We start from the raw sequence: 24,770 nt of genomic DNA, 5'->3' as shown, positions 1-24,770 counted from the left end.
TACACAGACACAGAGTCTGGTAGGACACAGCGCTGCATACACAGACCTGTAGTCAACGGAGGAGAGGTATGCCGGGGGACCCAGACCGCGATGCCACCGATCATACAAAGATGGCCACCGAGGAGCAGAGAGAAGGACGGCCTGGGGCAGGAGCGCTGCCACAGGACCAATCGGCAGCGCAGAGGGCTGTGTGCAGCGGGGGAGGCGCCGGCTGTATACAGGGAAGGCGCGCTCCCCTGGCATGCAATTGACCCCTGGGATGCCGCAGCACTTGCCGCTCAGCTGCGGCCCGCTGTCCCAGGGGGTAGTGGAAGCGCAGGTTAGTACCTGGCTCCACGGACTGTGGACCATGTGTTCAGCAGGGACCCACCGCGGGACCCCCGCTGCTTACCTGCTCCCCATGAACCGGCCATGGTCCAAAACATCTGGGGTCACCGCTAGCTGTGACCCCAGATGCTTACCAGCATCCCCTGATCAGTACCGGCGTTCTGGTACCGGCGGGGTGTAGGGGAGACAGCAGTGACTGTCCATGCTGTACTCCCAGATGTGCAGCCACAGCTGCCTTGAAGAAACTTCAAGGGCTATTCTTAGCCAACCTCTAAACATGTGCGCCGACTCAGAGCCGGGCACCAACGAAACTGAGATGCCTTGGCTCGGGGGCGGGATATAGGAGGGGGACCCTAGTGCATGCTGGGAGGCTGAAAACTTTAACTCTATGGTGCCCGATGCCTGACGTCATCACCTATACCCCAAGGTATCCTGTGGATACCCTATGGACCCTGATGTAGAAAGCTCCTGTAAGAGAGTATACTGTATAGATTTATGACAAGATTCTATACGTCTATCTGTGGTCTCATTCATGGAGGTTGCAGTATGAATGGGCAAGGTGGCATTTTTAACCAGATGTGAATCCAGCGTTGGGGGAACTTCACATTTAGTACAAGCAGTAGCTGGGAGCGGGTAAAAGGAACTGAACCATTTTGGAATTTGAAACCTTTTACCGGGCATATTCCAAGCTTCACTCATGTGATCAGATAACTGGTCAAAGAGAGGAAACTCTGTTAAAACAACCTTTTGTCACTTAAATAGTGCATGTTTTTTTTCTTAGGAGCAGGTTCTTCCTCGTCAATTTATAGAATAGTTTTAACGGAATCGGTATGAAATACCACCAGCAGCGCCTGGCCGACAAAAGCAGAGTTCCCGGCAGTGGAAGCCCGACAGCGCTGGAAGTCCCGATCGTCGCTAAGGTAAGTATAAAATAACCTAACCCCCTAACCCTCCTTAGGGGTGCCTAACTCTAACCCTCCCGGGAGAGGGGGGGGTGCTTAACCCTAAGTCCCCCCGGGTGCCCTAAACCTAACCCTCCCCCCCCCCCCCTCCCCCGCGGCTGTCCGCTTGCGGCGCCCGGCATCCGTTCGATTTCACCCTCGCCGGGATATGACAGTTTGGAAGCCGGCTGTCGGTATTAAGGCAGCCGGTTTCCCGATTGTATACAGTTTTAACAGCTCTCACAAGAGCAGGTATATTTAGTTTAGAGAGTGGCTCCTCTTCTCCTGAGACAGAGTCAGAGTGAGAGAGATCTGCGTCTTCTGCCTCCCCAGATGAAATCTCAGAATCAGATAACTGTGTGGATGGTGAAGATATCATAGTACGTTTAGTAGGCTTAGAGGGGTATTCAATATGAAAGGTTAACTTCCCTGGCGAAGTTAACGTTTCATGTCGGAGTTTTTTTCTGCGTAAAGGTATGGTGCGCGCTCCCGCTTATCCCCGTATTATATAAATAAAATTAACGAAAACGGGAAACTCTGAAGTTGGATTTGCGTAAAGTTACGAATTTTTCCTTAAAATAATTGTAAGACCCCCTAAAGTTGTAAAAACAAGGGGGAACACTATGGGTACCCCCGTTTTAGCCTTTAATTGAAAGTCGGGGATTTAAATAGCCGCAGCAGGTGTTTTTTTCCCGACATTGAAGAAGTGATGCAGAAGAGCACTTAGGTTATTTTTTTCGTTTTTTTAAGTGGTCCCATCAAATTTGGGGTACATGAAAATGGGTACTAGCATATTTTGGTGTCCCTAAAGTAAGTTTTTAAAAATTCTGCAATTGTGCACCTGCCACTATAAATCTATTCTAGAAAACACCTGCCGCATACTTGCAGAATAGCCCTGAACCTATTTCCATATTGTTTAACAATTTTTTCCCATTTTTTTTTTTTGCACCCCAATTTTTAAATTAATTTTTTGGGGTGTCCCTATTTTTTTTTTCCAAAACTTTTTTTGACACAGTTCTTTTTTAAATGTCAATATCAGGGGTGCAGGCTATTTTTTTTAAGCCTGCACCCCTAAACCCCAATTCTGCACTTTTTTTCGACACCTATTCAATGGTGAAAAGTTATCACCATTTTTTATCAAAGACTTTTCAAAACTGCGATAAGTCTTTGAAATTGAATACGGTGTAAAACTAAAACCAGCGATAACGCAAAAAAGTTAAAAAGTGCGATATTAACGCAAAAAACGATGTTATCGCACCCATATTGGATACCCCTGTTAGTGGGTAAAGGTTTATCTTTTTGCAGCATTTGCTGAAAAACCGTAGAGGTATTAGCCTATCTACTGAGGTAGACCGTATGTCTATCCATGGGGGAGGCAAAGGATTCGCTGGGGTACCTGCTGTGGCCATCCCATCGGTGGAGCCATCACGGGGACTGCTACTTTGTTCACAAGTTTTGCCAGCGTTTGTGAAAAGGCAGCACAGTGTGGGTCCGGAGGGAGAGACACCAGGGCTGATGGACCTGGGGCTGTGTAACATTTAATACAGAGACCATCCTGAATGAGGTCCTCTGTGGTTAAGCCCGCAGAGCAGGATTTACAAGCTATCAGAGTAGGAGGAGCAGCATAAGGCTGCTTGTTATTCTTCCCTCTGCCAGACATAGTCACAAGAGTAATAGAATATACAGTATGATACAGTGCAATGAACACCTTGCAGTTTGTGTAATATGGCACAATGTAGTGGCAACCACACTATATAGTATGTGATAGTCCTCACACTTAAATAGCAGATGTGAGGTACTATGAACCCCCAATACCTTAGTATGTAAGGGTATAGTAGAAAAAAGGGACAGGTATAAACTGACAGTATAGAAAATAGAGATTAGCGCTAGCACAAGTCACATACAAAACGCAGAAAAAAACATTACATGTTCACAATGGGCACTAAAATCAACTACACAGACCACAGTGGCTGGTATAATATAGCGCTGTATAACCCATGAGAGAGATCTACATGGAGACTGGACCCAACGTTTTTCCCTGCTTGCCTAAAATGGCTTCCGCGCGCCTTTGAGGTTACAGAGGGTGAGGGAGGAGCAGCTCAAGGAACACCAAGACCACAGTGGAATGGCGCCCTGAGCTGGGGGAGGGGCTGCAGGGAGAGCGCCTTATCCTTTGGCTAAACCACCGGGTCCACTGGCCTTTACAATATGCCTCTGCACCAGTATCGTTATGCCCCGGTGGTCTAATGGAGTAGTGGGCGAGCCAGTGTCCACATCAGCGCCTCCGGTCTGTCTCCTGAGACCGGAGGCAAGACTGCACTAAGACGCGGGTCCCCGCGAACGGGGTTCCGCCTTACCTGTCCCCTGGATTCCAGGCTGCAGTCTGGGGAGCCTGCTAGCTAGTCCCCCTCGGAGCCCCGCCGTGAGTACCTAGCACAGGCTTGGTGTCACGGTGCCGCGGAGGGGTGATGGGGCGGCAGCATAGATGTCCGGAGGACAGTCTGGTGCTGCTCGCCCGTTTGGTAAAAAAATAAAAAGTAAATTAAATCATAAAATTAAAGCTTGGCTGATTAATGCAGCCCTCTGTTATAATGGTGGTCCAGCTCCTGCCGGACTCCAGCAAAACTGGAGTGTCCTCAGGCTGTGGGACGGGGTATGGGGGTGGGACCGGAGCATCCTGGGATTGAAATGCTTTGCTGTTGGTGTCCGGTCCTCCAGGTCCCACCTACACCCCATATGTCTCCCTGTGGAGCTCTATGGACCCTGCCTCCATTATCTAAAGCCTCCTCCTTTATGGGAGAAATAAAAAAAAAGCGTACACAAGACATCGGATTTATTTCACACATATAGTCTTAAATATGTCATCCCTTAATACAACTGCTGTACTGTACTGCATTGTGTTTATTGTGATCCATCATGTGCTGTGTAGCTATTGTACTGAGCCCAGATGTATGCATTGGTCAGAGTATAGGTTGTTTTGCACTGTGTGCCTCAAATAGTGCAAGTTTTATACAAGTTGTGATTATACCTCGAACTCATGCCATATGCAGACCCTTGTAGATACAGCCTAGAAATTTTGTCATTGGCTTTTTAGAACATGTTTTTGTTCTCTTAAGAGTCTCTGGTCAGAATTTAGCCATGGTTTTCATTGTACACATACATGCGTAGTGGTTAAAACATGCAAAATACACAGAGTTGTCCTCATACATCTAGCCTCAGTACGCCACACAGCGCGACTTGCTTGGCTTGAGTCTGTATATGAAGCACAACGGAATTTAGAATGAAGGAAACTGTGGCTGCTACATTGTAGCACTTCGTACACAGATGCAGAGACTCTGTTGTACACAGATACTGTATATAAGTTATCAAATATATAACAGCCTGCTGCGTTCTAGTTGGAATGCATTGCAATTTAAGCAAAAAAAAAAAAAAAGACGCCCAGCTCCAGCAGCGTCTCGCGTCACCTGGTGCACTGAGACCGGCTTTTTGGCGCTACTGCAGCAAAGATGTTTAGGAACACATCTGTATACTCTGCAGGATCTGTTCGGTGGATATAACCTTTATCTGTAAGCAGTTTCTATATTCTCTCTTCTAGTACTAGCACTTAAGATGACAAAAGTTTCGACATATTAGTGGGCCGAGTAATGACAATTACATTTTTGTGTTACTCTGCTCAAATCCAATTACAATCAGTGAAGATCCCCATACTGAGGCAATTACTATTCATAAAAACTTATCTACACTGAAGCCTGCACCGGATTATTCTAGCAAGCCAACATTCTGGAAATGTGGAAAGTAAATTACATTTGGAGAAGGTTACTGCTACTGCATATTGGGTGGTTGCAGTGACATTAATAAGCTGCATTAACAACATTCCAGGGCACAACTCTTACATTTAGGGGTATATTTACTAGAGCTGTGCAGGCTCGGATTTCCCACCAAATTTAGATTTATATTTTTTGCCGCCAAATTTTGGATAACAGAAAAAAGCAAAATGTCAACGACAAAAGTCCATGAAATATGACATTTTGCCCCTGAGACCCGAAATTTGCTGGGAAAAATCAGATTTTGGATGGAAAACCGAACCAAGCCTGCACATCTCTATTATTTACTAAAGTGGGTTTCCTCATAGCAACCAATCAGATTCTATTATCTTCTAGAAGGTGCTAGATAAATAAGTAGAATCTGATTGGTTGCTATGGGCAACAATTCCACTTCTAAAAACCAGCACTTTAGTAAATATAGAATTATGGTATAACATACCTTTTGATAAATATTTTTCTTCGAGGTCCATAGGGACTACAGGAAATACCTTGGGATATATAGTTGGATAGCATCCAATGCACCAAACAGCAAAGCTTTGGAGCTCCCAGCATGCACTGGTTCTCTCCCCTATATACCAAGCTCCCAGCCACAGGCATTCAGTTCATGACCAAGCCTCACGGCAAGAGACGGAGAGTGGAGAAGGAAGAAACATTTCACAAGAAAACACTCAACAAGCGTAGAGGGAAACTGTGATATAAAGTTTAAGAACAAGTCCATCTGAGGCCAGGTGCCCTGTGGACCCTATGGACCTTGAAGAAAAAGAATTATCAAAAAAGTTATGTTATACCATAATTCTATATTTCTTCTTCGGGTTCCATAGGGTCCACAGGAATTACCTTGGGACGTCCTAAAGCAATTCCCTTAAGGGTGGGGACGCTCCTGAGCAGATAGGAGAATCCGCCGCCCAAAAGGAAGCATACTGGGAGGCATACATATCAAAAAGCATAGAACTTTATAAACGTACTTAAGGAAGACCAAGTCGCTGCCTTGCAGAGCTGTTCATCTTACCGCTCATGATGGTCCGACCGACCGCGTGGAAAGTGCAGTCATCTTGTTAGGAACAGGGAGATCAGCCTGAGAGTAGACCTGAGAAATGGCCATACGAAGCCAGCGAGACAAGGTTTGTTTGCTGGCCAACCTCTTTTGTGAAAACCATATAACAAAAAGAGTGAATCAGACTTCCTGATGGACTTGTCTGATCCACGTAGATCCGGAGTGCTCGAACCACATCAAGGGAAGCCTTACCTGTAGACAGGTCTGAGGATTTAAAGGCCGGGACTACAATTTCCTCATTAATGTGAAAATGGGAGACAACCTTTGGAAGGTAGCCCGCCTTGGTACGGAGGATCGCTCTATTTTGAGGGAACACCAAATATGACATGACAAAGCTGCCAAGTCAGAAAGACAATCTGCGAGCTGAAGAGATAGCTAGGCGAAAAGGCGTCTTCACTGTCAGCCACCTCAAGTCCACCTTATCCAAGGGTTCAAAGGGATGAGTCTGCAGTGCCCTGAGAACCAAAGACAAATCCCACGGTGCTACCGGTGGGAGCAGTGGAGGTTGCAGCCGCAGTACCCCCTGCATGAATGTTCTAACATCCGGCAGAGGAGCAATCTTGCGCTGGAACCAAGCAGTCAAAGCCGAAACTTGGACTCTCAAGGTAGCCAAGCAAAGACCTAAATCTAATCCAGTCTGGAGAAAACCAATTACCCTGGATACCTTGAATATCTTAGGGTCATATCTCTTGTTGGAACACCACAGAAAAAATGACAGCCAAATCCTGTGATAGATGCAAGCAGAAGCAGGCTTCCTTGCTCTAAACATCGTCTGTATCACTGAAGGAGAAAACCCCTTGGCCTTTAAGACGGAAGACTCAAGAGCCAAGCCATCAAAGCCAGCCAAGGTAAATACTGGTATTGGCAGGGACCCTGCATTAACAGGTACTGCCGCAGAGGCAGTGGAAATGGACTGTCTATTGATAGACGTATCAGATCCACAAACCTATGCCTCCTGGGCCAGGAAGGAGCAATCAGTATCATCCTGCCGCCTTGCTGTTTGAATTTTCTGACGACCTTTGAGAGAAGGGAGATTGGAGAAAACAGGTATGCCAACCTGAACTTCCATCTCACCGCCAGAGCATCCACGAAGGCTACTGAGGGGTCCCTTTTTCTGGACCCGTACCTGGGGACCTTGTGGTTGTGACGTGATGCCATAAGGTCTACGTCTGGTATCCCCCACCTGTCCACCAGGACTTGAAATACCTCCGGATGAAGGGCCCATTCTCCGGCGTTTAAGTCCTGGCGACTTAGGAAGTCCGCTTCCCAGTTGAGAACAGCTGGGATAAATATTGCAGGAAGATGGCATTCGGCCCATAGCAGAATCCTTTACACTTCTTCCATGGCTTCGAATGCCTCCTTGATTATTTATGTAGACCACTGTTGTCGCATTGTCGGACTGAACCTGGACAGGCCTGCTTTGTGCACTGCCCGAAGCTCCAATATGTTTATTGGTAGATTACTTTCTTGGTATGTCCACTTTCACTGAAAAGTGTGACGACCCGTCACTGCTCCCCATCCTCGCAGACTTGCGTTCGTGGTGAGAAGTACCCATTCTGGGGTCCATAACGGACAACCCTTGTTTAAATGAGTCGTCTCCAGCCACCAGGCTAAGGAGAGACGGACCTCCGGCGAGGTGTGTACCACCTGGGTTTTTATCCGATGATACTGACCTTCCCACTGAGCCAGGATCCACCGCTGTAGGGACCTGGAGTGGAACTGGGCATAAGCCACCATGTCGAATGTGGCTACTACGCATCGCCAAGTGAACGGACACTGGGCCTGATTCAGAGCCGGACGCTATTTGCGCTCGCTCGTTCAGAAAAAGGGGCCGGATATTTTAAAAGAGCGCTCACTCTTTGCGGTCTGTTGCCGCCTCTATGTCTGAGCGAGCTAACGAAATATGCACTCGCTATTTTGTAAAGACGCCCCCTGGCCATTCGCATCATACGTCATCTCCGCTATTTATTAGATTAATCGAGTACATTGAAAGGCGCTTGCAGTGCTTGTGGTTGGATTTTCCTACCGCAATCATGCGAACAGTTCAGGCTTAGAGACAACCAAGTGACGTGGCCGATGACGCTGCTTTGTTAATTATGCACACCCTTAAAACGCCCGTTTTGACCGTTTGGCACGCCTGCGTTTGGATCTCCACTCGCCGTTTTCAAGCACCTTCCCTTGTTACCACCCACAAACGCCTCATCCTGTCACTCAAATTAGCAGGCACTCGCTATTTTGCGAACACACGATTTCCGACCGCACTGATTGGTTGGCGCATGCGCATTACGACCCATAAACATGCGCGGATGTGCGAATATCGCTCGGAGCTTACGAGCGGCTCTGAATCAGGCCCACTGTTTGCTTTCAAAGCAATTTGTGCACATGAGCCTGTAGTGTTAAAATCTTGTCCTCTGGAAGAAGAATCCTCTGTCCCAGAGAGTCCAGCCATGCCTCCAGGTGCACCATCTGCTGAGTTGGAGAAAGTGACAACTTATTCCAATTGATTACCCAGCCCTACTCTTGTAAGCAGACAATGGTCATCCGTAAATTATATTGTAACATCTCCTGAGATTGTGCCAATATTTGGAGGTCATCTAAATATGGCAGTATCCTGACTCCATGTCGTCTGAGATGAGCCATCATGACCGCCATTATCTTGGTGAATACCCGAGGGGCTGTGGCCAACCCGAAAGGTAGCGCCTGAAACAGATAGTGTTGCTGATCTATTGCCAACCTGAGAAAGGCTTGGTGAGATTTTGTAAATTTGGACATGCAGATATGCATCTTGTATGTCCAGGGAGACCATAAAGTCCTCAGGCTCCATCGCCAACACAATTGACCGGAATTTGGGCACGTTGATAAATCTGTTGAGGGATTTCAGATTTAATATAGGGCAGTGTGACCCATTGGGTTTTTGAATTGAAAACACAATTGAATAGTAACCCCTTCCCTGTTGCATCACAGGGACAGGGACTATAACACCTGATTCCAGGAGGGCCCCAATAGACTCCCGGTAGGCCGCGGCCCTGACCGAGTCTGTAGGAAGGGTTGTGCCCACAAACCTTTGGAGGGGGATGCCTGAGGAACATGATGGCATAACCCTGAGAGACTAGCTCTCGTACCCAGTCATCTGTAGCGGTCTGATGCCAGGCCTGAGTAAACTGCAACAGTTGGCCTCCAACCCTGACATCCTCCAGGGGGAGGCCCACCCCATCAGACAGTAGGCTTACTGTCTGGCTTGGAAGCAGGGCGTTTGCCCGGCCAAGACCCTTTGGGCTGTGCTCTCTTGCCAATTTGTTTGGCTGAGGACTGCCTCTTAGTCCTACTTTGCGGATGCAAGGACCGATATGGCTGCCTTAGAGGTAGACGTGGATGGTAATTCCGCTGACCTCGGTGTTGCCAAGGAAGTCATTACATCATCTAGACCTGGACCAAATAGTACCTTCTCTGAGAATGGCAATTATTCCAGAGCCTTCTTGGACCCTACATCCGCTTTCCATGTCTTAAGCCAGAGGGACCTGCGGGCTGCCACCGAGTTGGCCGAGATCATAGATGCTAGAACACCTGCGTCGATCCCTGCCTCCACCATATACATAGCTGCTTCTTGCAATTGGCCAAAAAGAGCCCGCTGATCTCTAGACGTGTTAATCATAGAAGCCTCTAGTGCCTTACTACATTCCTCCATAGCTTTAGCTACCCAGGCTATAGCGGGCCTGGTAACAGCTCCCGACATTGAAAACATTGATTTTAAATGATTATCAATCTTTCTATCGGTAACCTCTTTTAATGAGGACGCTGCTGGGATGGGCAACGTAGCGCTTTTGACCAGCCTCGTCACATCGTTGGTGGAATCTCCCATTTGTTACAGGCTCCTGGAGCAAATGGATATCGAGAGGTCAAATTCTTAGTGGGCTGAAAATGCTTATTAGGAGTCTCCCAAGCTTCAGCCATAAGATTAGTCAGTTGTCCAGACCGAGGAAAATAATCTTTAGACACTAACTGGCGCCTAAAGACTGGCTCATCATCTATCAGAGCAATTTCCTCTACCTCTTTTATGTTGAGACCAGTTCTAACCAGAGAGGGAATGTCCACAACTTGTGACACCTGACGAGATATGTGACACCTGACGAGATCTTCTCTTATGCCCCTGCTTCTTTATCCCCGCTGGCTTCTCCACCTGCGGAGAGACTGAGGATGGCAATACACTGACTAGAGTGAGCCTCAGCATAATCCCAACAGGGATTTATAGGAGGCATATCTACAGGATGATGCGTAGGCTGTGGGTACCCTACAGCCTGGGGTACTACCTGTGGTACCGCAGCCTTAACCTCAGTAGCTTTGCCTATCAAATAGGACAAAACCTGAGGCGTGATAGCTACCATTTGTGGCTCTACCTTTAGTACAGATGCATTAGATATATGCTGTAATAATCTGCTACATATTCCATCAACATCCTGATTAGACAGTTTTGTAGAACAGAAATTCCAAGACAAACCAACCGGTAAACTCACATCCTGCTCATTACCTTCAGACATGATATTATATCAATGGTTGAGGTACACAGTATACATGGCTTTATATCAATGACCCCCCCACACACAACGTCAGATGAATGAGGAGAGATACAGTGATAGCTTGAAAACAATAGGCAGTGTACAAGCAGCAGCAACTAGCATAGTCACATACAATGCATGAATACACATTATTGCAACAGCAATCTGAGCTCTGATCAACTAGCCAGCCCCAGCGGGGTAATGGTAGGATATAGAGCACACTATATGCCAAACCTGATGGAGAGGGATATAGGGAGACAGACCAGCCTCTGAGAACACTGCCGCAGCGCTGCCAGAACGCTCAACTGCGCGTGTCTCAACCACGAGGAGGTCCTTTATACCAGACGCCTTGGCTTTCCAAAACCGGAACTTTGCGTCTGGGGGGAGGAGCGGCCGGGGGAGCGCCCATCTCCCCATGGCTGCGAGTTTTGATGGCCAGGAACGCTGCACTACAAGGTGGCAAGACGTGTACTAGTGCGCTCTAGTGAGTCTTACCACCCATCCCCGGCAACAGACGATACGGTCCCGGTCACCCAGTGAGGCGTCGTCCTGCACACGCAGCCGCCCTCTGATGCGTCTCAGCACCAGAGGTAAGGGACTGCTTAGCGCACTTACCTGCATCTCCGTTTCTCCGACCGCAGTCCCAGGCCTCAGCAGCAAGCCACTGCCCAGCACCGCTGAAAACCCAGTGGCACAAGGCAGATGCTGGTGTTGTCGGCGTCGCAGTGCAGGCGTCCTTTACGGTGCCTAGCACCGCTAAACTCTGGGAAAAAAAAAAAAAAGCTTGAGACTGCCTGAGCAGTCCCACTGTAAAAACAGGTGCACTTGCCGCGCACCAAACGAAACAACTGAATGTCTGTGGCTGCGGGCAGTACACCTGTCAAAACCATAACGCAGGTGTCCTAAGGCAAGCTCAGGGAGGACAGAAACCTCCCGTGGAGCAGAAGGAAAGAGGTTTCTGTCCTCCCTGAGCTCGCCTTAGGACACCTGCATTACGGTTTGACAGGTGTACCACCCCAATCAAACTGCCCACCTGCCACTGTCCAGTGCATGCTGGGAGCTCCAAAGCTTTGCTTTTTGGTGCATTGGATGCTATCCAACTATATATCCCAAGGTAATTCCTGCGGACCCTATGGAACCCGCAGAAGAATAACCCCTTAAAAACTCTTTTAGACTGTTCAGTCCTGGAGAAAATTCAGGTAAAGGCTCAAGAAGGGAAGAACATGTGGTGGAAGGAATATTCATCAACAAAATACTACACATTAACCAGAATTTTGTGGCATTTGTAAACAGCAAACTTATCTATTGCAATGAGTCACTCGAATTCTCTTTCTTCCCTTTATACAATGTCGAAGCTGGATAATTGGCTGAGACAAGATCAGTTTAAAATTGGATCGCAGCGACGCCATGTTGCGACTGGCCGCAAGACGCCATCTTGGAAATGAGATCGCAAGATTCCATTTTGCGAATGGCCGCCTAAGCGCCATTTTACATAAACTCACACCTTAGTACATGTGGCGATATTACTATTAGCATCATGCGATTGCATCTTACACAATTTCTCATATACACATTAATATGCACAATAGTGCTGTTAACTAGTCGCATATTAGCGAATGCATAAGATTCTGTATGAAAACTCCAAATATTAGCTTCATGCACACGCATCTGCCCCAAGTTAACTAGCGTCTTTACATCAAACCCCACATACTCACACATTACATATTCACATACAAGGTTCCATAAGCTTTAAGGTATAAGATTCAAGTATGCACATTTATTATAATTGTTAGGAAATAAAGATTATTTCATAACTAAGGTTTTATACGTGATAAGTAAGCCATGTTTGGTATTGTACTGATGCGCACTCTCTCAACAGTATTCCAGTAATATCGATGGAGAGATCGCAACATGCATTCTCAACTTATGGACCGCAGAGACATCAAGCAACAAAATGTACATTATATGAAAAACTGTTAGGATTTCAATGAGGCGGGAAACCAGAGACCACTAGTTGTTAGAGGCTGGACTGTGTCTATTTGAACCAACCTGTTAAATGCCTTGTAACATATGCCCTCTCCTTTAGGACCAATGGTATTAGCAACAAACTTCTCTATTGTGTTGTTTATTTCTGGGGGGTATAAATATGTGTGCTCTGACCCTGGGTTCCTTGTCTTCGTGCTGAATGCTGATTGACGAGGGGTTTCTTGCTGATGCCTACATCTGGACCAGAGAGCGCTGCGTATGTATAACTGTACTTGGAGCTGTATAATTTCTTTGCGCTAAGATTATATGAAGATCATAGCGTGTAACTGCTGTACTTTTACTTGAATAATACTTTGTGCTTTGGAACCACAGGTTCTAGGTCTGGAGTCTTTTTTTACTGTATGACTGCGTACGGAAAATAGAGTCATCCTTAGAGGTTTATAGGAAGGATATTAGAAGGTATAGGCAGGGGTATTCATAAGGTTCAAAGGCAGTATCGTTAACAAATACAAGGAGTGCCCTTATCCCTTTAAACATTATAGGTTGCTTGACAGGCCACGAATGCGGCTGTCTGTGCATTGGCATTACTCGTATGAGCTTATGTGGAAGTTTTCTGTATTATTGGCACAAATTTTATACTTTCAGTAAAAGTTACATATCTTCATTACTATTAAATTCAGATGTGTATTGTAATCTTTTATATGGTTGTGGTACTGTACTTTTGCAGTCTACTTTATTCAATAACATATGAAGGATAATACATAATATCTGCTGTGCACTTTATATAAGTCTTCAATAAAATATTTTCTAGTAAGAAAAGAAAAAATAAAACATTGATAAAATGCTATAGAAGGCAAGTTTTGTGGCATACTGTTGTTACATAACAAAATCTGAAAGAAGTACCAGTCATCTATAACAGATGTCACACTGCAGTTACTGTCTAAGTAAAAAGTAATTTGGTCTAGTCCCTAAGATACACCAATTGCAAATTGCACAGTCAAGAATACATGAAACAACATCAATAGAAATAAAAGTAGAAAACCCACACATGGCAGTCTTACTGAGGTTCCTTTGGGTTTTTTCTTTTCACTGCGACCTTCATCAATCTCATCAGAATCTCCATCACTGTCAAGAGCCAGCAGTTCAGGGTCCAGAGGATCCAGTGGAGGCTCAAACAAGGCTGTGTTTAGTGGCAAGTACCGGAGCTCATTCGGGGAATACCTGGAAAGCAATACAGCAAATACATGTTAAGCATGTATACAGGAATGCAGCAGATTATAAAAATGTGCTTTAAAATGAAGATTATCTACTGATTCTTGTTTAATATTAAATATATATTTCCACAAACTATTCAGTTTAAGGAGTATATTCATATATAAATTCACATATAGGCCCTCATGTAATAGATTGCCAGTTGCAGGACTGTTAAAGCAGCAATAATTTAAAGGTTAAAAAAAAAAAATGGTTCTGCCATTTAACCTATTGCTACTTTAAATCTATGGGCTAAATTGACAGAATCACTCCAGTTCCTGACTATGAGATTAGGACTAACATGTAAAAGGAGACTTACCTTTTATAATACTCTTGAAACTGTCCAGGTATGAGGGAAACAGGATAAGAACTAACTTTTGTCATTTCAGCAGGTAGAATTTTGTATTTTCCCTGAGGCACTTGTATTACCTATTATAGAATAAGTTCACCATATTACATTCAGATTCCATTACAGAGTGAATATCACTAGATCCCCAAAATTGTATTCAGTAAGAACACACTGATGAAATGAAAGCAATAAGAATATTAATAGCGGACAATTCACAAGGTAACTACAACTCAGCATGGAAGTGTGTCATAACATTTTATGCAACAATGTGTCTAACAGCAGGTCTTAGAAACAATGATATCAAGGCAATACATTCATTTGTCACTCCAATTCTTCGTTCTCACAAAGCATGGATGTTTACAAAGCAAAGAGACCAGGGGTCAAATACAAAAGGTCCCAATGCTTACACGACTCCTGGATCAATGGTCTGGTCTTGATGGTACACACATCTTCTTAGGAATATCCGGACTTCCAGGGAATCGGTAACCTGGGAGTCCCAGGGGCCATCTTCTGGGTACGTGCCGGTTTTTAAATCTGTTTAAATCCTGTGATTAAGGGTAATTGCGTATTCATTTCCAATTGTTATTTATGTCTTTCTTTATCCCCTTATGAGGGTAATTATATTTGCTTAATTAATCTTCTTATAATCCAGCACCCTTTGGGGTCATATTGATTACTTATGGTCACATCTATTTGATATCTCATTTGTTTCATATTGGATCCCTGATATTCAATATTTGTGTGTGCATATTATCTTAGTGTAAAACTGCTAAACCCATCTAAAGTCCAGGATAGGGCGCCCAAACTCCCCTACATTACTGCTCGCCTCCTCAGGGAAGGGCGAGCGGAAGTGCCGGCGGCTGTTCCCGCCCCTACAGAGCAACAACTGAATTACTCCGTTGGGCGTACGGTACTGACAGTTGCCAGCGAAAACTAAATCTCCCCCTAAATGTCTGTGGCGTGCTAAACGGGGCTATCTGAGGATAGGTGTATGTGGACACATCTATTCTTTGCAAAGTTGCTGACATTACACAACAGAGATCATTGATTTCTATTTGAACTGAACAAAATATGGGGAATAATATGTGCACCTCACATGCTGTTTTACCTACTTTTTTCATCATATTTGCAGATGTATGAAGAAACTAAAAACTTTGCCCAATTTGTTTGACACTAGTTTATTGTTCTTCCTTTGTGTGCGTTAAGTGGATAGGACAGCTTTTATTATATCGCAGTGGATCTCTGGCAAAATGTACTTGCGTAATTACCTAGCACCACGTTTCAGGACATATCCTTCACAATGCATACATCTTACGTATTCTGTGCGACACAATGCATGTCATATAAGGGTCACACACTAATGCAAAGCCATGCAATGAGTGTTTCTCATTGTAGTTGGTGGTTATTGTGATTATTTTGCGCTCCTCTGGAGTTCTTACTTGTTACCCAGTGTGTTTAGCTAAATGTGGGTGGATTGCTGCTCTGCACTTGTGTGGCTCCTTCTTGGTCACTGGTGCGCTTTGCTGGTATGACAAACTTTGGGTGTCCAAGCGCAAATCCTATGTGGCTTAAGTGTGTTGAATAATGTGATAGTTATGTGTTCTAAATAATTTGGTAGTAAGTAAAAATGAGAACCAATGATAAAAAAAAAATGATATGGCACTTGTATGCATTTAAAAGCTTGGCCTACAACAAATTCGCATAAAACAACTCCTAGAACCCAACAAATGTTTTCATTATTATGAGAATATCCCAGAAATTGCTGACTGCCTCATTCTTAGTTTTTATAAACTCCTTCCACAATTCCATTTGGCAAAAATAACCAGGTACACACATGACGCAATGAATCACAAAATGTAATGCCTTACGTGCGTTTGTAAATCAAAATATGCTCTTCTCTCTTCCATTCGCTCACGATTTAAATTGCTATTAAACTCTGCAGCTTTCTTGGCAGCTTTCTTGATGTACTCAGGGACTTTGCTAGGCTCCACCTTTTGCGTATTTTGCTGCTGCTGTTGCTGAAAAACAGGAATATTCTCGTTAGGTATCTAATCACATTCACACAATCTAAGAATAAGAGGAATTTACAGTAAAACTGTTTACTTTCCCTGTTTCATCCTGATCACATACTTCATTCTGAATCTCTTCAGTAGTTATCTGTTATGGAAAGATATTGGTATAAAAACAGTTTGAGCTATGATTCTTAAAATAGCCACTAAATGTATTCCTTAAACTCAATATAACTATCAAAAATATACATTTTAAAATGTTGTGTAAAACTGATGACAGTCTTACTGGAAAGTCCAAAGCCATGCTGTCTATGGTGGATCTCCATTTTATATACCTCTCTAAGCCATAACATTAAAACCACTGACAGGTGAAATTAATAGACATTGATTATTTCTTTACAAAGGCACCTGTAAAGGGATGGGACTATTGGGCAGCAAGTGAACAGTCAGCTCTTAAAGCTGATTTCTTGGAAGCAGAAAAAAATGGGCAAGTGCAAGATCTGAGCAACTTTGACATGGACCAAATTCTAATGGCTAGATAACTGGGTCAGAGCATCTCCAGGCAGGTCTTGTTGGGGTGTTCCAGGTATGCAGTGATTAGTACCTATCAAAGGTGTTCAAAGGAGGGGACAACTGGTGACCCAGCGACAGGGCCAGTGGTGGCCAAGACTCATTGATGTGCGTAGGGAGCGAAGGCTAGCCTGTCTGGTCCTATCCCACAGAAGAGCTACTGTAGCACAAACTGTAGAAAAGTTAAATGCTGGCTATGATAGATAGGTGTCGACACACACAGTGCATCCCAGCTAGCTGCATTGCTGCAGACCTGTCAGAGTGCTCATGCTGACCCAGGTCCACTGCTGAAAGCGCCTACAATGGGCACGTGAACATCAGAACTGGAACATGGAGCAATGGAAGAAGGTGGCTTGGTTTGATTAATCACATTTTCTTTTACATCATGTGGACGGCTGGGTGCATGTGTAGTTTATCTGGGGAAGATATGGCACCAGGATGCTCTATGGAAAGAGGGCAAGCCAGTGGAGGTAGTGTGACGCTCTGGGCAATGTTCTGCTGGGACACCTTGGGTCCTGGCATTCATGTGGACAAAGTACCTAAACATTGTTGCAGACCAAGCATACCCCTTCATGGCAACAGTATTCACTGATGGCAGTGGCCTCTTTCAGCTGGATAACGCGTCCTGCCACACTGCAGAAAATTGTTCAGGAATGGTTGGAGGAACATGACAGAGCTCAAGGGGTTGACTTGGCCTCCACATATCGACAAGATCTTAATCCAATCGAGTATCTGTGGGATGTGCCAGAAAAAGAAGTTTGAGCCATGGAGGCCCCACCCTGCTGTTTTCAGGACTTAAAAGGAACTGCTGCTAACGTCTTGGTGCCAGATACCAGAGAACACCTTCAAAGGTCTTGTGGAGTCCATGCCTCAACAACAGGTCAGAGCTGTTTAGGTGGCATGAAGGGGACCTACATAATATTAGGCAGAGGCAGGTGGTTTTAATGTTATGGCTGATGGTTTTATATATTTATTTATTTCACCTAGCTGTTTTTTTGGAAGAAGTGTCGGTTTCAGGTTTCAGCACCTCATACTATTGTGCTCTGGGTCAGTGATTGGATGTTTTATTGTAACAAGAAAACTTAAGTGGAACTCCCATTTAAAAAAATATGAGATATAGTAAGAACTTACCCTTGTTATCTCTATTTCTACGAAGTCCATAGGGTTCCACAGGATACCTTGGGGGCATAGGTGTGACGTCAGTCATCGGGCACCATAGAGTTAAGCTTTCAGCCTCCCAGGATGCACTAGGTCCCCCTCCTATACCCCGCCCCCAAGCCAAGGCACCTCAGTTAGTTACCAAGCCATAGGCCGGAGGAGGAGAAGGAAGAGAGAGAAAAAAGATCTGGACACACACACACACACACACACAAGAATCACATTCTCACCAGAGGGAGACGGAAAAACCGGTGACCAGAGCAAAGCCCATCTGCAGCACAGGTGCGACAGGGCGGGAGTCCTGTGGAACCCTATGGACTTTGTAGAAATAGAGATAACAAGGGTAAGTTCTTACCATATCTCATATTTTCTACTTCAGGGTCCATAGGGTATCCACAGGATACCTTGGGGATGTCCCAAAGCAGTAGCCTTTAAGGGTGGGGACGCTCCTGTGCAGAAAGGAGAATCCGCCGCCCGAAGGAAGCATCCTGAGAGGCGAAGGTGTCAAACCTGTAATACCTCACGAAGGTATGGACAGAGGACCACGTAGCCGCCTTGCAGATCTGAACTGCAGAGGCACCACGTCGAGCTGCCCACAAAAGGACCCACAGACCTAGTGGAATGAGCCTTCAGAGAAGGAGGAACCGGTAGGCCTTCATGAAGATAAGCTTCAGAAATAGCCATACGGATCCAGGCTGCCAAAGTTTGCTTTGAGGCAGGCCAACCCTTTTTACGGAAGCCATAGAGGACAAACAAGGCGTCCGACTTCCTAAAGGAAGAAGTGCGGTCAACATAAGTCCTTAAGGCCCGCACAACATCCAAAGTGGCCTCACCCACGGAAAGACCCGGTGAGTTAAAGGTCGGAACAACGATTTCCTCGTTAACATGAAACTGGGAAACGACTTTGGGAAGAAACTCGGGCCGAGTGCGGAGCACTGCCCTGTTCCCATGAAAAACCAAGAAAGGGGGTCTACAAGAAAGAGCCCCTAAATCAGAAACACGTCTGGCCGAAGCAATAGCCAGAAAGAAAACAGTCTTAGCTGTTAGCCATTTAAGATCCACTGAGCCCAGTGGTTCAAACGGCAGTCCCTGGAGAGCCCTCAGGACCACAGCCAAATCCCAAGGCACCACAGGTGGAACAAAGGGCGACTGAATGCGGAGAACACCTTGCATAAAGGTGCGCACATCCGGGATTGTAGCAATCCTACGGTGAAACCAGACAGACAGGGCCGAAACCTGTACCTTCAAAAGAAGCAAGGCGAAGCCCATGATCTAGTCCCGCTTGCAGGAAGGCGAGAATCCGAGACAGACGAAACTCCCGCGGTGCATAACCTCTCGGTCGACACCACTGGAAGAACGTATGCCACACGCGATGGTATATCCACGCGGAAGACGGTTTCCTAGCTCGCAACATGGTACGCACCACAGAGCTGGAAAACCCCCGGGACCTCACCATGGCCGTCTCAACAGCCACGCCGTCAAAGACAGCCGAGTCAGGTCCGGGTGAAGACAAGGACCCTGAGACAGAAGGTCCGGTCGTAGCGGCAACCGCAGAGGACTGTCCACGGACAGACCCTGAAGGTCTGAGAACCAGTGCCGTCTGGGCCACGCGGGAGCTATCAACAGGAGCGTCCGTCCTTCCTGTTTGAATTTCCGGATTACCCGTGGAAGAAGGGAGACCGGAGGGAACAGGTATGCGAACCGGAACGTCCACTGGACGGACAGAGCATCCACCAGAGACGCCCCTTCGTCTCTTGTGCGAGACTCGTACACCGGCAACTTGTTGTTGTGCCGGGACGCCATGAAGTCGATCTCTGGAAGACCCCATCTGTCCACCAGCAGTTGAAAAACGTCCGGGTGCAGGGACCATTGCCCCGGATGAACGTCCTGGCGACTTAGAAAGTCCGCCTCCCAATTTAGCACTCCCGGGATGAAGACCGCTGATATGGCCGGAAGATTGCGCTCCGCCCATACCAGGATCCGAGAGACCTCCACGAGAGCCGCCCGACTTCGGGTTCCTCCTTGCCTGTTTATGTAGGCCACGGTGGTAGCGTTGTCCGACTGGACCTGTACCGGACGACCCTGGAGAACACGATGTGCCTGCTGGAGAGCATTGAAGACCGCACGGAGTTCCAAGATATTGATTGGAAGCTCCGCTTCTGTCGAAGTCCACCTGCCCTGGAACAAGTGTGGACCCGAAACTGCTCCCCAGCCCCGAAGACTGGCGTCCGTTGTCAACAGGACCCAATTTGGAACCCAGAACGGACGTCCCCCGCTGAGATGGGTCGTCTGTAACCACCAGGCGAGGGACAGGAGAACCTCCGGGGTGAGCACAATCGTCTGGGACTTCAGAGACTGAGGCAGCCCGTTCCACTTGGACAGAATCAGGTGCTGCAGAGGTCTGGAGTGAAACTGGGCATATTCCACCATGTCGAACACCGACACCATGGAGCCCAGTAACCTCATCGCCAAGAGTAGAGACACCCGGCGGCTGAGCAGACAACTGCGCACCCTCGACTGTAAAGCAGAGATCTTTTCCTCCGTCACAAAGATCCTCTGCTGTTCAGAGTCCAATAAGGCTCCGAGGTGCAGAATCCTCCGAGACGGGATTAGAGTGGACTTCTGCCAGTTGATTATCCAGCCGTGCAGTTGCAGTAGCGCAATGGTCAGGACCAAGTGGCGTAGGAGCTCTGGAGATCCTGCCACCAATAAAAGGTCGTCCAAGTACGGCAACATGCGGACTCCCTGCAGCCGCAGAGAAGCCGCCATGACCGCCATCATCTTGGTGAAAACACGTGGTGCTGTCGCCAGGCCAAAAGGTAACAGTGGGACAGTCGGAATCAAAAGATGCCTCTAATGAATCCGCCCAGCGCTCCATCGCTCTGGCAACCCAGCAAATGGCCATAGCCGGCCGTGCTGCCCCCCCCCGCAAGGGAATAAGAGGACTTCAGGCAGATCTCCACCTTGCGGTCCGTAGCATCCTTAAGGGAGGACATGGATGGCATCGGCAATGTGGCACTACGGACAAGACGGGTCACGTGAGAATCCACCTGTGGAGGGGATTCCCACTTTGCAAAATAATTATCCGCGAACGGATAAGCCACCGCCAGACGCCTCTGCGGCTAGTATCTTCTGCCAGGCTGTTTCCACGCCTCCTCTAAATGGTCCACTAACTGACCCGAAAGAGGAAAGACTGTGGCATCGCCCTTCACATCCTTGAAAAAGGCATACTTAGATTTAGCCGCTGGGGGAACTTCGTCCTCAATCACCAAGGCTGTGCGGACCGCCCGAATAAGTCCAGGAATATATACCTCGGACTTAGCATCAGCGTCCTTAGTATGGAGAGGTTCCTGATCGTAAGGATCCAGAATCTCCCCATCATCAGACGTCCCCTCGTCATCCTCATAAGGAGCCGACAGAGACGCCACCGGCCGTTTAGGTGGCCGCATCACAGACTCCCCTTGCAACACATCCGACAAGTGCTGTACAGAACTCGTCAGGGAGTTAACCCACGCTGGCTCCGGAGAAACCGGGAGCGGGGAAATAGGGAGACTGTAGGGTACCACCAATTGTCGTGGGAAACCCTGCATGGGTGACGACACCACTGACTGCTGGGACAAACCCATCGGTGTAAACGCGGGCTGCGGAGCTAACTGGCCCACTAAGGCTGTAAGCGCCTGATCGAAACAAGCCCAGGGCGGCTCCTGTACCGGTGCTGTAACCGCAAGAGGCCGCGCCATGGACAAACACTGCCGGCAGAGGCCCTCCGCGCTACCCTCCCCCTCCGCTAACGGTACTTTACACGTGGTACACTGTAGCCGGAGGGGAAAATCACTTTCAGACATGATGGTACAAAGAATGTGACCCCTCTCACCAATTATATATTAAAAAGGCGAGAGACCACCCTGCAGCACCGCACCGCAAGGGCTTAGCAGAAAGAACAGGGACAGTAATAAAGCTGACAGTTAGAAGAAAAGTTACAGGCAGCAGCGCTAGCACAGTCACATACAATGCAAAGAAAAATCAATTCCTGCACTAACAGCGCTGATCACTCAACTACACAGACACAAGGCCTGGTAGGACACAGCGCAGCATACACAGACCTGACCCAAATCGGAGGAGAGGTATGCGGGAGGGACCCAGACCACGATGCTTCCGTCCAGGCTTCCAGCAGCGTTCACCATGTGTCATAGAAGATGGCCGCCGAGGAGCAGAGAGGAGGCTGGCCTGGGGGAGGAGCGCTGCCACAGGACCAGTCGGCAGCGTGCAGAGAGGGCTGTGTGCAGCGGGGGAGGCGCCGGCTGTGAGACAGGGAAGGCGCTCTCCCCTGGCATGCATTTAACCCCTGGGACGCCGCAGCGCTACCGTTCTGCTGCGGTCCGCTGTCCCAGAGGGTAGTGGAAGCGCAGGTTGGTCGCCTGGCTCCACGCTGCAGCCAGTCCCCAGGGAGCCCCCTGTCTGGGGACTTAGGACCATGTGACCAGCAGGGACCCACCGCGGGACCCCGCTGCTTACCTTTGTCCCCCTTGAATCCGGCCATGGTCCGGAACATCTGGGGTCACCGCTAGCTGTGACCCCAGATGCTCACCAGCATCCCCGGATCGGTACCGGCGTTCTGGTACCGGTGGGGGTGTAGGGAAGACAGCATGGACGTCAGGACTGACTGTCCATGCTGTACATCCAGATGTGCAGCCACAGCTGCATAGAAGAAAGCTTCAGGGGCTCTTGTAGCCCCCACTCCGACAGGTGCACCCGACTCCGGCCCGGCACCAAACGAAACTGAGGTGCCTTGGCTCGGGGGCGGGGTATAGGAGGGGGACCTAGTGCATCCTGGTAGGCTGAAAGCTTAACTCTTTGGTGCCCGATGACTGACGTCACACCTATACCCCCAAGGTATCCTGTCGATACCCTATGGACCCTGAAGTAGAAATATGAGATATGGTTAGAACTTGCCTTTGTTATCTCTATTTCTACGGAGTCCATAGGGTTCCACAGGATACCTTGGGTATAGGTGATGACGTCAGGCATCGGGCACCATAGAGTTAAGTTTTCAGCCTCCCAGGATGCACTAGGGTCCCCCTCCTATACCCCGCCCCCGAACCAAGGCATCTCAGTTACGTACCAAGCCATAGGCCGGAGGAGGAGAAGGAAGAGAGAGAAGAAAGATCTGGACACACACACAGAATCAGATTCTCACCAGAGGGAGACGGAAAAACCGGTGACCAGAGTAAAGCCCATCTGCAGCACAGGTGCGACAGGACGGGAGTCCTGTGGAACCCTATGGACTTCGTAGAAAGAGAGATAACAAAGGTAAGTTCTTACCATATCTCATATTTTCTACATCAGGGTCCATAGGGTATCCACAGGATACCTTGGGGATGTCCCAAAGCAGAAGCCTTTAAGGGTGGGGACGCTCCTGTGCTGAAAGGAGAATCCGCCGCCCGAAGGAAGCATCCTGAGAGGCAAAAGGTGTCAAAACGCATAATACCTCACAAAGGTATGGACAGAGGACCACATGGCAGCCTTGCAGATCTGGACTGCAGAGGCACCACGTCGAGCTGCCCACAAAGGACCCACAGACCTAGTGGAATGAGCCCTCAGAGGAAGGAACCGGAAGGTCTTCATTAAGATATGCTTCTGAAATGGCCATACGAATCCAGCCTGCCAAAGTCTGCTTTGAAGCAGGCCAACGCTTTTTACGGAAGCCATAGAGGACAAACAAGGCGTCCGACTTCCTAAACGAAGAAGTGCGGTCAACATAAATCCTTAAGGCCCGCACAACATCCAAAGTGGCCTCACCCACGGAAAGGTCAGGTGAGTTAAAAGCCGGCAAAGATTTCCTCCTTGATGTGGAAACTCGAAACGTCTTTGGGAAGGAAACCAGGACGAGTGCGCAGCACCGCCCTGTTCCTATGAAAAATCAGAAAAGGGGGTCTACAAGAGAGAGCCCCTAAGTCAGAAACACGTCTGGCCGAAGCAATGGCCAGAAGGAATATTGTTTTAGCTGTAAGCCATTTAAGGTCCACTGAGCCCAGTGGTTCAAACGGCGGTCCCTGGAGAGCCCTCAGGACCACAGCTAAATCCCAAGGCGCCACCGGTGGAACAAAAGGTGGCTGAATTCGGAGAACACCTTGCATAAAGGTGCGCACATCAGGGATTGCAGCAATCCTACGATGGAACCAGACAGACAGGGCAGACACCTGTACCTTCAGAGAAGCAAGGCAAAGTCCATGGTCCAGTCCCGCCTGTAGGAAAGCCAACACTCTAGACAGACGGAACTCCCGAGGTGCATAACCTCTCGGCCGACACCACTGGAAGAACGTATGCCACAAACGATGGTGTATTCTTGCAGAAGAAGGCTTCAGAGCTCTTAACATAGTCCGTACTACAGAGCTGGAAAACCCCCTGGACCTTAACATGGCCGTCTCAATAGACACGCCATCAAAGACAGCTGGGTCAGGTCCGGGTGAAGACAAGGACCCTGTGGCAGAAGGTACGGTCGTAGCAGCAACCGCAAGTGGACTGTCCACGGACAGACCCCGAAAGGTCTGAGAACCAGTGCCGCCTGGGCCATGCGGGAGCTATCAACAGGAGCGTCCCTCCTTCCTGTTTGAATTTCCAGATTACCCGTGGAAGAAGGGAAAACGAAGGAAAGAGATAAGCAAACCGGAACATGTCTCTTGTGTGACACCCGTACACCGGCAACTTGTTATTGTGCAGTGACGCCATGAGGTCGATCTCTGGAAGA

At 47.7% G+C, this 24,770-nt stretch overlaps 1 protein-coding gene across 5 annotated transcripts in view; it reads right to left on the bottom strand.

Annotated features, from left to right (window-relative positions):
• PHF10 (PHD finger protein 10) overlaps positions 1-24,770 on the bottom strand; it is a 103,170-nt gene that overhangs the window by 45,702 nt on the left and 32,698 nt on the right. Inside the window, exons 6-9 of one of the 5 annotated variants that reach the window (XM_088448982.1) lie at positions 16,389-16,442; positions 16,154-16,303; positions 14,256-14,365; positions 13,732-13,906 (exon numbers count right to left, since the gene is read on the bottom strand). In XM_088448982.1, coding sequence (XP_088305108.1) covers positions 13,732-13,906; positions 14,256-14,365; positions 16,154-16,303; positions 16,389-16,442 — 489 coding nt within the window. The remainder of the gene's footprint in view (positions 1-13,731; positions 13,907-14,255; positions 14,366-16,153; positions 16,304-16,388; positions 16,443-24,770) is intronic. The other 4 variants (XM_088448984.1, XM_088448983.1, XM_088448985.1 and 1 more) reach the window with 4 other exon arrangements.

Source organism: Taudactylus pleione, unplaced genomic scaffold (assembly GCF_031769625.1).
Source record: "Taudactylus pleione unplaced genomic scaffold, aTauple2 ptg000473l, whole genome shotgun sequence".
NCBI classification, from domain to species: Eukaryota; Metazoa; Chordata; class Amphibia; order Anura; family Myobatrachidae; genus Taudactylus; species Taudactylus pleione.
Note: the sequence above shows the minus strand (reverse complement) of the source record. Positions and strands in the feature narration are given on the sequence as shown.